Source organism: Acipenser ruthenus, chromosome 9, assembly GCF_902713425.1.
Source record: "Acipenser ruthenus chromosome 9, fAciRut3.2 maternal haplotype, whole genome shotgun sequence".
NCBI classification, from domain to species: domain Eukaryota; kingdom Metazoa; phylum Chordata; class Actinopteri; order Acipenseriformes; family Acipenseridae; genus Acipenser; species Acipenser ruthenus.
The window spans coordinates 49,038,962-49,052,815 of NC_081197.1; the positions used below are offsets into that span (position 1 = coordinate 49,038,962).

At 37.8% G+C, this 13,854-nt stretch overlaps 1 protein-coding gene across 14 annotated transcripts in view; it reads left to right on the forward strand.

Annotated features, from left to right (window-relative positions):
* Nucleotides 1-13,854, forward strand: part of LOC117405667 (dystrophin-like) — a 689,570-nt gene that overhangs the window by 565,720 nt on the left and 109,996 nt on the right. For all 14 annotated transcript variants that reach the window (XM_034008883.3, XM_059030144.1, XM_059030147.1 and 11 more), the window contains 3 exons: nucleotides 5,439-5,595; nucleotides 10,925-11,045; nucleotides 11,492-11,760. In XM_034008883.3, the coding sequence (XP_033864774.3) occupies nucleotides 5,439-5,595; nucleotides 10,925-11,045; nucleotides 11,492-11,760 (547 nt within the window). The remainder of the gene's footprint in view (nucleotides 1-5,438; nucleotides 5,596-10,924; nucleotides 11,046-11,491; nucleotides 11,761-13,854) is intronic.

The following is a 13,854-nucleotide window of genomic DNA, read 5'->3' on the forward strand; positions in this document are numbered from 1 at the left end:
CCTCTGAAGTGGGTCTCCTTCACCTTATGGTACAGCCATAGTTTTCGCTTTAGTCTATATAAAATATATGAAACTGTTTTGAGGTAAAAATAAGATGTGGTTGTTCAGCTGTAAATAGCACTACTTACTGATTATAACTATTTTAGAATGTTTTTTAAATCTCTATCTTTTTTTTAGAAATATATAAATTCAAATGGTCTTAATGTAACTCAATACAACACAATGTATCCTTAGTCTTAATTGTATGTCACTATGTATTATACACCAACAAATGTATGTAAAAATTAGTGCAATACATTATTTCTCTAATAGAAAGTTAAAAATATATATTTAATAGTAATTTCAATCTATCTACCTATCTATTGTAGTTAATCTGTTATGCATAAGGGATAAGGCACTTGATATAAGAGGTGATATATATATATATATATATATATATATATATATATATATATATATATATGGGTGATTCTACCATTATGGTACATTTTGCAACATGTGAAAAAGGAAAAACAAGAGTAAATATTTTTTTAAAATATTTTTTTTATTCAAAAAATAAACCTTCAAATATACAGAAACTGCTCTTTGCAGAGCTCAACAGCAAAACACTTAAAAGATTTATACTAAAAATCCACATGTAAACAGTATTTTTGGTCAACTCTGTTACTGACATGTAGCATACTGTTCAGCAAAGTGTGTCTACTATTAAATATCTAATTCATGGATATATGGCAGTTCATGTGTCCCTTATCTTAGTTTAAAAAAAGCTAGTGGTTAACAAGTAAAGAACTTATGTTTAAAATCTATTAAGACTGTTCATCTGCAGAAATGATTACGAGGTATTACAATTTTTATATGAAAGTCTTAATATAAGGTTAATTTCTATAATTCCTATTCTGTACTCCCCAGGAAGCTGAGCACTACATTGGCTCTTTTCTCTGTCTTTCTCTACCCTTGCTCACACAGCTGCTGCTTTATTTTTTACGCTCGCTGTTAATCTAAATAAAACAACATTCTTAATGGATAAAAGGAAATAGCCTAATATAAAAAAGTAATAAAAGAAAATACAAATTCAACAATAAACTGATCTAGGGCAGTCATTATAAGTAGCTTGAAATAACATTGTTTTTTATAATAAGTCTTACAGTTATCACAACCGTAATTTTGCATCTCATTACCACAGTGGGTTTTTGTTAAGATAACTGACATGATAATGAGATCTGTGAGTAACGATAATGAGAAGGCCTACTATGATTCTGCAAATAAATCTTGGCAGCCATAGTGATTTTCAAAATACATGGCCTTGAGCACTTTTATGTCTGACAAGACTAACTCATTTTTTTCTTAAATCTCATTAATTTTGTAGAATTATTCTACAAATTACGGTAATGGGATCAATAAGTGGGACACACAGGGAATACCAAGGTAAACTGTGAATTTACAAGAAAATGACCTTGGGTCCATCTTGAAGATAACTTCCTGGTTTTGGAATTATAGGTAATCAAAACTTTATTTAAATATTTCCAGACATCACTGGAGAACTTGATGAAATATTACGGTAATGAGACAAATCATTCGGACATGTAGCATTTCTTAAAAAAATCAGTAATTATAAGATGTACTTTCAAAATCCACAGACCATTGTAAATTATGAACAATTCTGCACAATATACATATTTATTTCAGAAATATATATCCATTCTGTTATGAATAAATGTTTAGGAAAACTACAAAAAAAACTTTGGATGCATTACGGTAATGAGATTTCAAGAACAAAACACATAAATATGAAAAAAAATAATTAAATCCTCTTTACTGCAAGAAATGTACATTATTACCAACTCTTGTGAATTCATCGCGAGACACACGATTTCTAAGTTAAATTACGCGATAGTACTGTTGGATCTTGGGATTTTTCGCTTTTCGAAAGATATACTTTAGTCATGGCAGAAAACTCAAAGAAGCGCAAACACTGTTGATGCAAATTCAACCAAGACTGGAGCAGTTGCTTTCCAGCTCCTTTGAAAAAAAATTGAAAGAGCAGTATGTACGGTGCAGTGCCATGCAGTGACCCCAGCTACTTTGACCCCCAAATGCCCTTGCCTAGAGGAAGCAGCAACAGAGCAGCATTAGAGCAGCATTTAAGTAGAGTAGGAATGTGAAACCATGAATGAAACTCTGCTGCGGCGCCTGATTATGAGTGCAAGTCCACAGCTGGGACTCCAGCTAATGGCACTAGAAAGATATAGATAAGTTGAGCCACACTTCATCCTCTCTAATTTACATGTGATGCTTGACAGCTGGGCTCCAGAGCAGCAAAGGATATCTTAGAAGAAATGATTATTATCCAAGGCAGCGTAACTAAGATGTCACATCCTTTTTACTGTAAGGCGCTATTAATGTGTACAATTTTAGAGCTGAATGGAATAGAGGTGCCTGGAGTAGGCCACTTGACCTGTGGTGATGTAAGTCAGTGGATGAGATTGAAAACCTAGTCCTTTCCTCAAACCAATTGGTCACACTGCCTCATACGTGTTGCAAACCATGTGCAGTGTAATCCCACAGGATTACAAAGCATCAGATTTCCAGACAATACCAGATAAACCCACAGGGGCTAGTCAGATATATATATATATATATATATATATATATATCTCCCTCAATCCAGATCCTACTTCTACGTGTCTAATTTTAAAGAGGTAGCTTGATGCCAGAGCCCCGACAGGACATCTATGGACTGAAATATGATATCTTTGGATTGCTTCTCCACCAACACAAAATCCACACGACAAGTGTGTATTTTTATTCATTTTTTATTTTTATTAGAAACCTGCAGCCTGCATATTATAATTCTGCCATAATGAAAGGAAATATGCCCCGGGCAGTATACTATGTCACCTGACACTGGTCTGTAAACCTAGCATGTTTACATACTCTCATTAACACTAGAACAACCGCGTTTATAGGCATACCTAGAATAACCATGACCAGTCAATCTGACCGGCGTATTACAAACAACATACACATTATAATGAAAGGACAAACAATTGAATATAAGTCGTAGTTTTATTCAAGAATATAAAGCATCTACACAACTGAAACATTGTAAATAAACAGACATTTGAACAGAAGTGTGTTTATATACAGACATATTACAAAACACTTATCCTCAAAAAACGGTAATAAATGAAATAAACAAATATTTGAAAATAAATTGGTGTATATACAGGTATATCATATACATACAAAACTGTACAACTGAAACAATGTAAATAAGTATCAACATTTTTTTAAATAAATGGGTTTATATTGCCTACATAACAAAGTGCAACCAAAGCTATGCGTTTATACACAGACATACTATAATCAAAATTACATGAATAAATATGCATTTGAACAGAATGGGCTTCATTTACAGTTGTTTACAAAGCTAAGTGGTTTACTTTAAATAGTTGTATTTTTCATTTTATACTAAAACATCATAAATATATGCAAATTACATTTCAAATACCAACATTTTAACCAAAATTGAACAACAAAACAAAAAAACCTTACCTGATGTTGTCAAGTTTCCCCTATATGACACATCTGTGAGGAATTTGGTAAGCATATTGATAAACATGATATTGTTTTGATCTTTTTTTTTGTGATGCACTGTTTTAGTTTATTTGAAAGGCATGAGACTATGAGATGTACTGTACAGTAGCAGGTTTTTACAACTCTACCTGGAGAGGATCTCTAAGTCTGATGTGATTTTGATGAGTCATAATACTTGTTATGTTTAGGTACAAAGTTAAAAATAAAACAACAATGTGCTGAACATTATAAAGGTTCAGCACATTCCATTTGTCCCATACTTCTCTCATGTGTGAAGTATACTTTTATAAGGAGGATGTGGGTGAGTTCACTTGTTTTATCCCTATTGTAACACTTGTCTTTGAGGCTTGCTGTTCTCTTGTTTGTCATCATGAATGCAGTTTGCCAGATTTTGTGCAGCTGCAAGCCAAGGCACTGTACTGTAAAGTACCTTTCTATCAGATAGTGTCAAAAAATAAAAACGACAGCCGCATGATGAAGTTCGAGTGTGTCCTGAAAGAAAGCATTCTGAAAATATTTCAGTAGCACAGACATTTTCTTTATGGATGTTGGCAGATAGCTTAGTTCTCTGAGAGTAAACATGATACAGTACTCATTGTCTGAATGGAACCATAGGTTGTCATGAAAGAGCAATGAAGCACTTTGTTGTAGGCTTGTTAAAGAGCAGTTTTACCCTTGTGTTGCGTTCCTTTTTTCAAGAGATTTTTTTTTCTCTCTTGACAAAGTAGTGGCAAAATGTACTTGGCATATGGAAGTCTCTTGTTTTCACCTTAGCTCTAGTCAGATCAGGTTTCCATGGAAACCAGTTTCGAGCATCAGTGCACCTCTTGTAATTCTTTATCGCATTATTGTATAATAAGTTAGGTCAATGATCTTAAAGAAAATGTATAAGAGGTGGGATTTGGGTACTAGTGTTGACTGAAGAGGATGACTAGCTAATATTGAGTACAAAATGCTGCCACAAATCATCAGTATAGTGTCAGACATCAGTTTAGTGTTGGAATATGCTATCCTGCAGAAAAGCTCTCAACTGAAATTCTTGGAAATGTATAATAATAAAAAAATTTGCACTGGGAGCAAGGGAGTTATGTTTTCCATTCAGGCTGAATGATATTATCATCCCTATGATCTTCTCCAGGAACAAAAGACTCTGGTGACAATTTATGTATGTATTCATTTAATCTATTGCAAATTAGTTTATAACAGGATAACCTGCTGGGATATAACCACTCATTCACAGCATTTCTCATTGGCAGTGGTAGGAAATACAAATCGGCAAAACATTAGCGCTGTACAAAAAAGTATTAGACTTAGATGAATTGGGTCCCCACAGTCATTTAGAGACTGTCTTTATTATTTAAGAAAAAATATCATCATTGTGTGCACACTCTGCCTCTCAGGAAAAGCAAACAAAATAGCTTTATTTTAGAAAAGTTTTATAACTAGTAAGGAAAACTGGTCCCTTGTATAAACGAACCATTAACATCCTGTTAATTTAAAACATTATGATGCATTTTATAAGTCTATGTGATGTGTTAGGTTTGCTACATCACCTGATAATAAATGTCTCCCCGGTTCAATTCTTCAAATCAGTATGAAAAAAGAAATCCTTCCTATCCTTTCGTACTACACAAAAAAATTAATATTTGACCTGTAGTAACTTGTAGCAAGCTAGACATACATGGTCCCACTTGGCTCATAATACCTGTAGTTTACAACAAAGTCAGATGAATGTAGTGTCGTATATGATGTCCTTTAAGCAGCTTCAAATCTGCCTTGTAAGACTATTTTAAGAACCTGGTTACAGACACTTTTGTTACATTTCTTTCCCATTTTCTTAGGTCCTATCTGGAGGCCAGCACCGAGCAGTGGAAGCGCTTACACCTCTCTCTCCAGGAACTCCTCGCTTGGCTCCAGCTAAAGAATGAGGAACTGACCAGACAGAAGCCCATTGGGGGCGATGTTCCTACCGTCCAAAAGCAGCTGGATACACACAGGGTAAAGGACTGCTATAACAACCCCACCTGTATTAAGGTTTCCCATAGTAAAAGCATAACAGTGTACTAAAGCATAGTGGAACCATGGGCAAGCACTGTAAAGCCCAGAGAGATATGGCAATGCAACGCATATTAAAAACATGGCAAACCATGGTAAACAATGAGAAAAGCATTGCAATACTGCATAATTACTGAGGTAAATTTGTATAAGGGCAACTCCATTACAGGATATTGACAGTGGGGCCCTTGCTTGAACCAGTAAAAAGCTAGATACATCCAATACAGAATGGCATTACACATTTCAAATTCCAAGACTGTCTGAATAAATGTCCTGCAGCCATTCATTATGCTAGCGGATTCGAGGCATATATACAACATGTACTGTACCCATAAAAATGGAAATTACATTTTTTAAATGTATTGTATAGGAAGGAAACTAATTTAATTGTTTGAGTTAATTACACAATAAGGTGAATTTCTAAGCTGATGAATGAAATAGCCTTGGGATCCTCTGGTTTGCCATAATGGTATAAAAATTGTTTGCAGAGCATTAGCTTCTTATACAGGTACCCAAACCTAATGGTGTAATTTGCATTGCCTTATATCTCTTGCCCCCCTTAGCTCCCCCATTTCACCCCAGGATCCCCTCTAGCCTATATCAGCTTTTCTTTTACGATCCCACAGCTTTCTCTCTAGGGCTGCTGATAGAATCTCTTTTGAACAGCAGGTGGGTATGGTTGGTTTCTGCCAGAATCTGTAACTGAATACAAAATAACTAATTGGGCATATCTCCTGACATTTCAGAGCACCAGCAGCATGATAATGTCAGGGTATATCATCTCACATGTATGGGTACTAATGACACGCAGCTGGGTGAGGCACTGTTGTGCTTTTTTTTCTGAATCATTGAGGGCATTTCTTCTATGTAGCAAAAACAAAATCTCTGTTTTATATCTTAAGATTGAACCTACGGTTCCATTACACATAATCAGTCATTTAGTTGAAAAGAATGGTTAAAGAAAAGGGAGAATATACTGTGCATATATACGGTGGAGTGATATTGTTTGATTTGTTTTTGCGATGCAGCTACAAACATTCTAAGGGCATATGCTAGGGATTATATCCCTCTAGCTCGGGGAATCTTTCTATTGAAGTATAAGTATGCAATACAACCTGACAAGGAAGGCATTACCAGGCATTATGGACTGTTTGGGTAATGGGCCCCAAGACGAAGTCAAGTTTGTTATTACAACCACGCGGTCCATAATGCCTGGTAATATACGGTGTCGAGAGTCTTAATGATTTTATATTTCAATGTTACAGCACGATTATTTATCATTTGTATTTATTTTAACTGTATATTGTTTTTCGTTTTTTTATGTATACTTAAAATGAACGTTCTATTTCAGTAATGAAATTCATAAATATTAAATTAGGTATATTTTCTTAAGTTGTTTGTACGGCTGGTTACCTTTGCCTTCTTTCTTAAGCTGTTTTTGTTTGTCTGTTTGTGTAAACTGCGACGGGGAGCTCTGGAAAATGCAGCATTCATAGTAATTCCTGTGCAGGTAGCAGCCAACACTGCTAAGAATGCTTCTGAGAGAATATAACTGTAGCCCCCTTTGTGAGCTAACCCCACATTTATCAACAACTCAGGACATATCAAAACAAGCACAAATAAGTTGAAACAGAAACTGCAACAATATCTGGAGGGCCCAGATTGTAGGAAGAATTCCAACCTCAACGCTTACCTGTTCATGAATAAAAAGATGTAGAGAGCTTGTGGTACAAAGATCAGACGTGGTTCATCTATTGTGCAGACAATAACAATTTCATTGATTTTCGAAGAAGCGCAGGGGTGTTGACCCTGATTTCATGGATAAAAACTAATACCGGTCATCAATTAAATCCCCCCCTGACTAATTATTACAAACAAGGGTATACTTCCCCAATCCCTGTACAGAGGGACAGGACAGCCCTAGATGTTTTATCTCCATTTTTAAACAATGACAAATTGCACAGTGCTTCATATTGCAGGCCTTTTTGCGTCACCTTACTAAAAATAAGCCACATCAGACTTTCATATGATCTTCTACATGGGAAGAATAGGAGGCTGTCTCCTCCTGACACCAAGCCCTGAGGCGCTCTCTGGGTTCTCAATGCTGTGCGTTCTTCCTCCGCTGTGAGGTGAGCTGATCAATTCTCACAATTAAACCAGCGGACAGAATGTCATTACGGTACCCATAACTGACGACAAACAGAAAGACTTAAATAAAGTAGTTTGGTGGCACTTTTGGCAGGCCATACATTATAAATGGTTGGTTTCCTGTTTTACCCTAGCTTTCAATACACGATTTTGCAAGTGCATTCATTTGCCATTCAAAAAAAAAAAAAAGATGAAATGTGTGAAACGAAGAATTGCTTTTTAACCGCTTGTTTCCATTACCTTGTTTATCTCACTGTCACCTCCAGTGTGTTCCTCTGCATCTGTTTCACCCACATACAAATTCAACATGGTCAATTTGCAATTTACAATCTAATTTTACAGTTTAAAATGCTTTTCCAATGTTTTAGCACGGTTCTCTGTTTTTCCGCATGCTTTTACTATGCTTTACTTACTACACTTCCCACAGTATACACAGTGTGATGCAGTAGAGACAGAAAGCATTAAGAGATTGAAGAAATGTTGTCGTTTTTGCTTCAGGTTTCGGAAGCATAAGAATGTGTTTGTTTCGCATGGTGGAAGGTTAAGAGGTCAAAATTGACTGCAAAACAAAGATCATCATTACTCGTTGCCTCTTTTACAATTATAGTGGATTTCATTTGAATGGCCGTTTGGCATTACTGTATTCCTTGACAAGATATTATTTATTTTTAGGTCATTAGTGTCTTGTAACACTTTGTGACCTAGTTAAACGCTTGTTTAACAGATTGTAAAATTGAATTATTATTTTTTTACCGTAAATGAGCAAAAAATTAATTCCATACCTTAATGTGAAGTTAATTAGTAAAAACTTGGAATGAGTTGAACTGCAATGCAATGGAAGTGATATTTTTTCCTAATCTGTCAGTGTCATAAATTATAATACTGAAACTGTAAAATCTGTAAATCTTTACTGATTAATGCATTTCAGAATATCTTTAATTGTCAAATTGCCAAAGGCATCTGTGATTGCGTTTCCTATTACTAGACATGAATTCCTTGTGCCGTGAAGCATCACATATTGAGTTTCAAGCAACATCTCAAATATCTGTATTAAATATCTGTTTTTTTAATAGAGGGGTTGCTTAACCTTTTTTCACTGCCACATACATAGTAAGTGCCCACTGTTCCCCAAAAAACATGTTACTTTTACATTGTTCTGCTAAAATCCTTGTTAACGTGCACACTGGGAAATAATCCTCAGATGAACCATCTGTGCTTTACACCCAAAATGTGTTGCCACCATGTCTTGAATTTGTTCACTGACCTAGCAGATTCATGTAAATTAGGTACCTTTTGGAACAAGGTGCAACAATGTAATCGTTTTGAAGTGATAACCGCGGCTGTGGGAAGTGGACCACAGTTCAGTGCAGAGAGATTTGTCTTTACACTTTGCTCTTGGCTAAGAATACAGTGCATAATAGGTAAAAAGAACATATAATTTCCGTTTTTAAGAACTGCTGCTCTAATATATAATATTTCACATTAATATTTCACGTGTCTATACAGATGACAACACCTATAAATAACAACAGGAATGCACCTGTGTTCGATTATCCTTGAAGTAGATGTTATTTGAGAAACACTTGTCCAACAGAAGATGGTATAATTAGAAACTGCAGATTTTGAGTGGCATCACTCCAAGTATAAGTTATACAGTTCATAAAACATTTTGTAGTCCTCTTAATGAAAGGTTTATTTTATAATAATACACATTGGGCTTATTAAAATCACTGTAACCTATGGGTACCATAATTAAACGCTGCTGCAGGAAGCTTTGCAAAATGATTACATTTTATTTTAGTTTCTTTGTTCAGGACAGAAATAAAATGGTAAACATTAGTTTTTTTTTTGTCTTATTAGTCTTAATCTTACCAACTAGACAGTATGTTGTGGTAGAAGATCACGCTTTTTTCACACACAATACCAATGGCGGTAGTTTTTGTCACTATAACAGGTTTGAGTCTGCTGCGTAGCAGATACAGTACAGTGCCTAACCTTCAATAAGTCCATCTACTCATTAAGTATTCCACTATTCTTCCAGTAAGTCTCTCTGTGAGCTCAACTGTTTATTTTGTATATTTATTTTTAGTGATGTGTCTGATGAAAGCAGGGCAGAGCAAAACAGCAAGCAGAGCAGCAAGTTATTTACGCAATCAAGAAAGACATTTCTGTGTTTTTTGGGTTTTTTTTGGATAATGGACGATTTTTTCTCAAACACCAATACAGTTACATTTAATTCCTTGCCAAAATGGCCTGCTATGCAGTAGTATGCCATTATAAAAAAGTAATCATATCTTCTCTATCGCTTGAGTCATTGGGAGATGGGTGGAGTTGTTGCCACAGCTAGTTCTGTCATGGTTTCAAGTCCTTTCTCTTATTTCATCTCAAAGGATATGAATCTCAGTCAGAGTGTCGGAGTTCCATAAAGCAGCTCCATTCTCATTAGGAGTGCAAGTCCCCCACTGCGATTTTGAAACTTGCAGCTCTGCAGTGCAGAGGTTCAGCTGACTAAAACACATCAGTGAGCCTCGTCGCTGTGCCAGGCTGAGGGAACATTTCTCAAAAATCAAATAGGGAGGGTGGATTATCACAGCTATAAAACCATTTCACTCCTTGTCTGATGCTTGGTCCCTCTACTCTGAAATAAGCAGAGCATCATTTGTGTTTTATGTTTTCTTTTTATCCCCCTTGCTGGAAATGAGTATCCCTGGAAACAGGGATATAGCTGAGGCTCCTGTACGTACTGTCTCACTTATGTGTGTCCAACAAACTGTGTTCTTGAGAATACCATAATACAGGTCATAGTGACCTATATATAGCTATAGTTTGGGAATAACTTGCTCACATTTAATGGAACTTGCTTGGCAATTTGTTACACACTATATTTTGGATGCAGGTCATGTTTATCGCCTTTTATGATGCTGCATGAGATACAGAGCTGAAAATTCTTCCCTTTTACATATTAATTAGCGCTGCAGTTTGTCTGAAATAAGATGTGAAAAGATCCATCACTGTATAAAGTGTTGTTCATATCCAAATCACAACCCCCTAATAATAATACTGGTATCATTACTAAGTTCCAGTTCCGAAATCATGAGATGTCTAATGTATGTTTTTTTGTTAGGCTTTGAAGAGGGAACTGAAAGCTAAAGAACCTGTTATCTTTAACACTCTGGAGATGGTGCAGATGTTCCTGGCAGAGCAGCCGGTTGAAGGGCTGCAAAGGCTTTATCAGGAGCCAAGAGGTATGAACACACAACACTAGAAACACACTGCCTTCGTTATAGTTGTGCAGCAGAATAATTTCAGCCTTAAATGCCTTTCACCTCTGGAAGCCAGGTTTTGAGGCTGACTCAGGTCACAAGTGAAATAAGCTTGCAGGTCCCAACTCCCAGTGAATACAGACCACTATGCTGTACAACTAGCAGTCTCAGCTTCAGGACTGAATGGTAGGTAGGTGATATGGTGCACTTGCAGTGATATAAAGTGAAGTTCTCAATTAATAACTGAAGCCAAGTACAATTTTCCCTCACCTTTCCTTCAACAATTTGAAGTCACAAATTTATGCCAGTCCATAATTCTAATTTGTGCTGAAATAATCACTTGAGATTGGTTTGATTTATACATACCAGTTTAGTTGGCAGACTAGATCCGTACATAATAGCTTAATTGTGTTAACTTGTCTTCTCAGAGCTGTCGGCTGGGGAACGGGCCCAGAACATCTCCCGAATCCTTCGCAAGGAGTCAGATGACATGAAGACTGAGTGGGAGCGTCTGAACGGGCGTTCTGCAGACTGGCAGAAGAAGCTGGATGAGGCCTTGGAGAGGCTGCTGGAGCTGCAAGAGGCCATGGATGAGCTGGACCTCAAACTGCACCAGGCTGAGATGGTCAAGCAGGGCTGGCAACCCGTGGGGGATCTTCTCATTGATTCCCTGCAGGACCATATAGAGAAACTAAAGGTTTGTTTGTTACACCAGCATTAACCACGCTTCACAGTCAGTATGCATGCTTTTCTTTTATTAATTTCTTGTCAACTGACAAATAAACATGCCCTTTCAGTTGTTCTGTTTGCATCCCAGCTTAAATTTGCTTAGGTTTCCATGGAAACTAAGTTTGAAGAAGGACAACCAACCAACCTTGCATGGCATGAAGGAGAGAGAGAGACGTGTTGCTGCTCTGCCCTGTTGAATAACAATGTCAGGCCAGCAGCTCTTTGGGAGGTAGCTAAGGAGTTACATCAGGGCACTACAGATAAGCTGAAAATTAAGCGAAAACTGTGAAAAACTGGCTCAATGACACAATAGTACTGTGAAAAACTGCATAGTTACAAAAGCTATAGTGAGATGCCCAAGTGGCAGTGTTAAGAGGAGCGCTTCTCTATAAAGGTGCCGCATGAAATCAGAGGATAAACAAGACTATTATTATTATTATCCCAAAAGTCAAGTCTTCACTCAGAAAATAAATCCTTTTAAAAAGGTGTTAAATGGATTTCAAGAAGTAGACCAGAAGGTTTTGAATTCATGGAACTGTGAGTGTTAGTGGCTGTGAAGGTTGCTTGCTTTTATTGTACACTGTAAACCTCACAGATTGTCCACATGTGCAATACGGGTATGTGACAGAAACAGAATAATTCTTGGTGGTAAATCTCCCTCCCAACCTGTGAGGGCGCTAAGTAACGGGAACAGAGTACCTTGGACTGGTTGGCCTGACAATTTATTCCCAGGGTTAAAAGGAAGTCGGTCATCTAGAAAGGGGGCGGAACTCTGGTGCACTAACTCATCGACCCGGAAGGGAAACGATGTGGCAGCCGCGGATTGGAGGAGCGGCTGCACTCGTTTACCAAGGGGTCATGCGTGACGATACAAATAGGGGATGGAGAGATGTGATCTGTTCCTTCGTTTATGGGTGAGGAAAAGACCCAGAAGGACCATTGTTGTGATATCATACGTGAGTGTTTTGTTTGTTTTGTCTCGTCTCTAATTGTTGATTGTTATTATTAGTAGAGGCCAGCACGAACCCGGACTGTAACTGGACTGTGTTTATTATTTGGGACTGCAAACCCTTTGTTTTGAACAGTGTAATACATATTGCTGTGTATTGCCTGGGATTATTGTTTTGGTCACCAGACCTGGATTATAATTAAACCACCTTGCTCTTGGATTCTTGTTGTCTGCCTTTTCATTGATCACCACATCACTCCTGCACCTGCACACTGCAAGCCACTTTGCCACACGTGGTGTCAGAGTGAGATTATGGCTCACAATGCACTGGCAGAGCTACTGGAGGCGCTGGACAGCAGACAGGAGGCAGAGGAGAGAAGGAGTGAGGAGTGATACACCATGCTCATTGAGAGGGTAGGGCTGGCAATAACGCCACACACTACAACAGCACCCGCAATGACGGCCCCTAAAGCACGGGCGTTGAAGATGACGACGGAGGATGACCCGGAAGCGTACCTGGTCGCATTCGAGCAGCTGGCCGCCACCGTGTCATGGCCGTGGGAGTTCTGGGTGAGCCAGCTGGGACCCTGCCTTATCAGGGAGACTCAGGCAGCATAGAGGCAATGAGCAACACAGACACTGCCAATTACGACTGGGTAAAGCTGGCAATCCTCCATTGCCTCAACATCACAGCAGAGACTCACCGGGTACGGTTCAGGGAGTACCAAAGGTCCCTGAATACATGCTCCACGGTGGTCGTGCAAAGGTTTTGTGACCACATGGTACACTGGCTGACCCCCTCCAAGAAGACCAGTCTGCAAATGGGGGAGGCGATTGTAGTGGAGCAGTTTTGCCATGTGGTCGGAAACTGGCCGAGGACTTTGAAGACTCCCTGGTCTCCGCCCAGACAGGGATACAGATATGCTTCAAGTTGTTGGAGTCCCCGCTCAGCATACTAACATGCTGTTGTTTTGTGACAGTCCTGGGAGTTCAACGAAACAAAGACCCCAACAGTATTTCTAGACTATCTTCAAACACATGTTTGTTTTATTCCGATCAATTTCAGATTTATATACAATTTGTGAATTTCTTTGATTGCCCTGAGTAGTCACT